Here is a 1,930-nt window from a genome sequence, read left to right as displayed (position 1 = left end):
GGAGAGGAGAGAATGGGACAGGAGAGGAGAGGAGAGGAGAGGAAGGGAGGAGAGAGGAGAGGAGAGGAGAGGAGAGGGGAGGAGGGGAGAGGAGAGAATGGGACAGGAGAGGAGAGGACAGGAGAGGAAGGGAGGAGAGAGGAGAGGAGAGGGGGAGAGGGGAGAGGAGGGAAGGAAGGAGAGGGGAGAGGAGGGGATGAAGGCAGCCCTGTGTGCTGTAAAGCAAGGTCTCCGCACGTGCTAACCTGAACGGCATGAGAACAGACAGGTCCTCTCAGCAAGCAAAGGAAAAGGTTACAGCAGAGGACGGAGGGCCCCTGCTGAGCAGCGAGAGGCATGCACCCCTTCAGCAAACACGCACCACATTGATGGTGTCCGAGCTGGAAACCTGCAATAGGTTCTGCTGGTGGAAAGTTGTAGACAGGGCCTGGGACTCGAGTGTGCTGGAATCCTGCAGTTGTTGCACAGGTGGAAACGGAGTCTGTTGATTGTATGTGTCAGTCACTGGGAAGCCTGAAGCAGAGCACAAAAGGAGCTCCACAATATGTTAAATAAAAAGTATCTAGAGACATTTCTACTGAGTGAGAACTAGGAGAGGTCTGTGTGGCACTCTAAGTGACTAAGTCACATTCAGGAGATCTGAGAGGACCACACAGTAGTATGTGCAATAAAAATTTACAAAATTCATGACAAAATTATTGGGTGTGAAACCATAAATTTTAGGGGCTGGGAAGGTTGCTCAGTGGTAGAGCGCTTGCCTTGCATGCTTGAGGCCCTGGGTTTGATTCCTCAGCATCACATAAGCAGAAAAAAAAAGCCAGATGTGGTGCTGTGGCTCAAGTGGTAGAGCACTAGCCTTGAGCTGAAGAGCTGAGGGACAGCGGCCAGGCCCAGAGTTCAGGCCCACGACCGGACCCCCCCCCCAAAAAAAAAAAGAAAAAAAAAGAAACCATAAATTTTAGAAGTGTTTCAGAAAAACACCTCCAATAGTTATCAAAGCAAACCCAGCACAGGGCAGCCTGTCTGCAAGTGTCAGTGAGCTTTCGCTGACCTTGTGGTAGCCCTGCTGACTCAAAGGGCTGTTGTGGAGGAGTCTGCTCTTCAAACTGGTCCATGTGTCCTGGGAGAGGGTCCTGGGGGGCTGCAAACCCATCTGAGGTGAGAATCAGAGAGATGGAGCTGATACGGATGACAGCTCTCGAATGTCATGCATGTTGTTCTATCACACACACACACACACACAAACACAGACACACAGAGACCCCCAAAAAGCTGGGAGATCCCAACATGAATGTGGTAAGTATGAGGGGTGTGGACTGACTACAGCATCACTTCTAAGTCTACCTTCATCAGCCTCCAAAGGCTGGTCTGCCAGCGGCTGCGGGAGGCCTCCATCTTCTGTGCCCACCACGTGTTGAGGGCCCAGGTCCAGCATGGCCTCGGGGTCGGCGGTGACTGGCTCGGCTGCCGGCTGCAGCTCGGTGCTCTCCATCTCCACTGGCATGGGTGCAGACACCTGGAGACCCTGCTGGTCCACAGTGCTGTCATCCCCTGAGGCAGCCTGCTGCTGCTGCTGCAGCTGCTGAGCGAGTTCGTATCTTCAGAAAAAGCAGTGACAATTCTCAAAGTTAGATGCTGTCCACAGTGCCTGCCTAGACATGTCTGTGTAAGGGGTAGTTCATTAAACAAAATTCTTAAAGAAGAGCTAAAATGAAAACATTAAAAAAAAAATCACAAGCACAAGGGAGGGAATGGGTTACATTGTCTAAAAAGAAATGTATTCATGGGGCTGGGAAGGTGGCTCAGTGGTAGAGCACTTGCCTTGCATGCTCGAGGCCCTGGGTTCAATTCCTCAGCACCACATAAGCAAAAAGAAAAAAAGCCGGAAGTGGTGCTGTGGCTCAAGTGGTAGAGCGCTAGCCTTGAGCTG

At 51.7% G+C, this 1,930-nt stretch overlaps 1 protein-coding gene across 1 annotated transcript; it reads right to left on the bottom strand.

The window, feature by feature from the left end:
* Window positions 1-361: 361 nt before the first annotated feature.
* LOC106002507 (zinc finger protein 236-like) lies at window positions 362-1,598 on the bottom strand (the record flags this gene model as incomplete). The annotated part of the gene is made up of 3 exons (XM_013037374.1): window positions 362-513; window positions 1,052-1,153; window positions 1,345-1,598. Coding segments are annotated over 3 exons (508 nt in total), but the record flags the coding sequence as incomplete, so codon positions are not given.
* Between the last annotated feature and the right edge of the window lie 332 nt (window positions 1,599-1,930).

The sequence above is a fragment of the Dipodomys ordii genome, unplaced genomic scaffold (genome assembly GCF_000151885.1).
Source record: "Dipodomys ordii isolate 6190 unplaced genomic scaffold, Dord_2.0 Scaffold12300, whole genome shotgun sequence".
NCBI classification, from domain to species: Eukaryota; Metazoa; Chordata; class Mammalia; order Rodentia; family Heteromyidae; genus Dipodomys; species Dipodomys ordii.
This window is presented reverse-complemented; position numbering and strand designations above follow the sequence as displayed.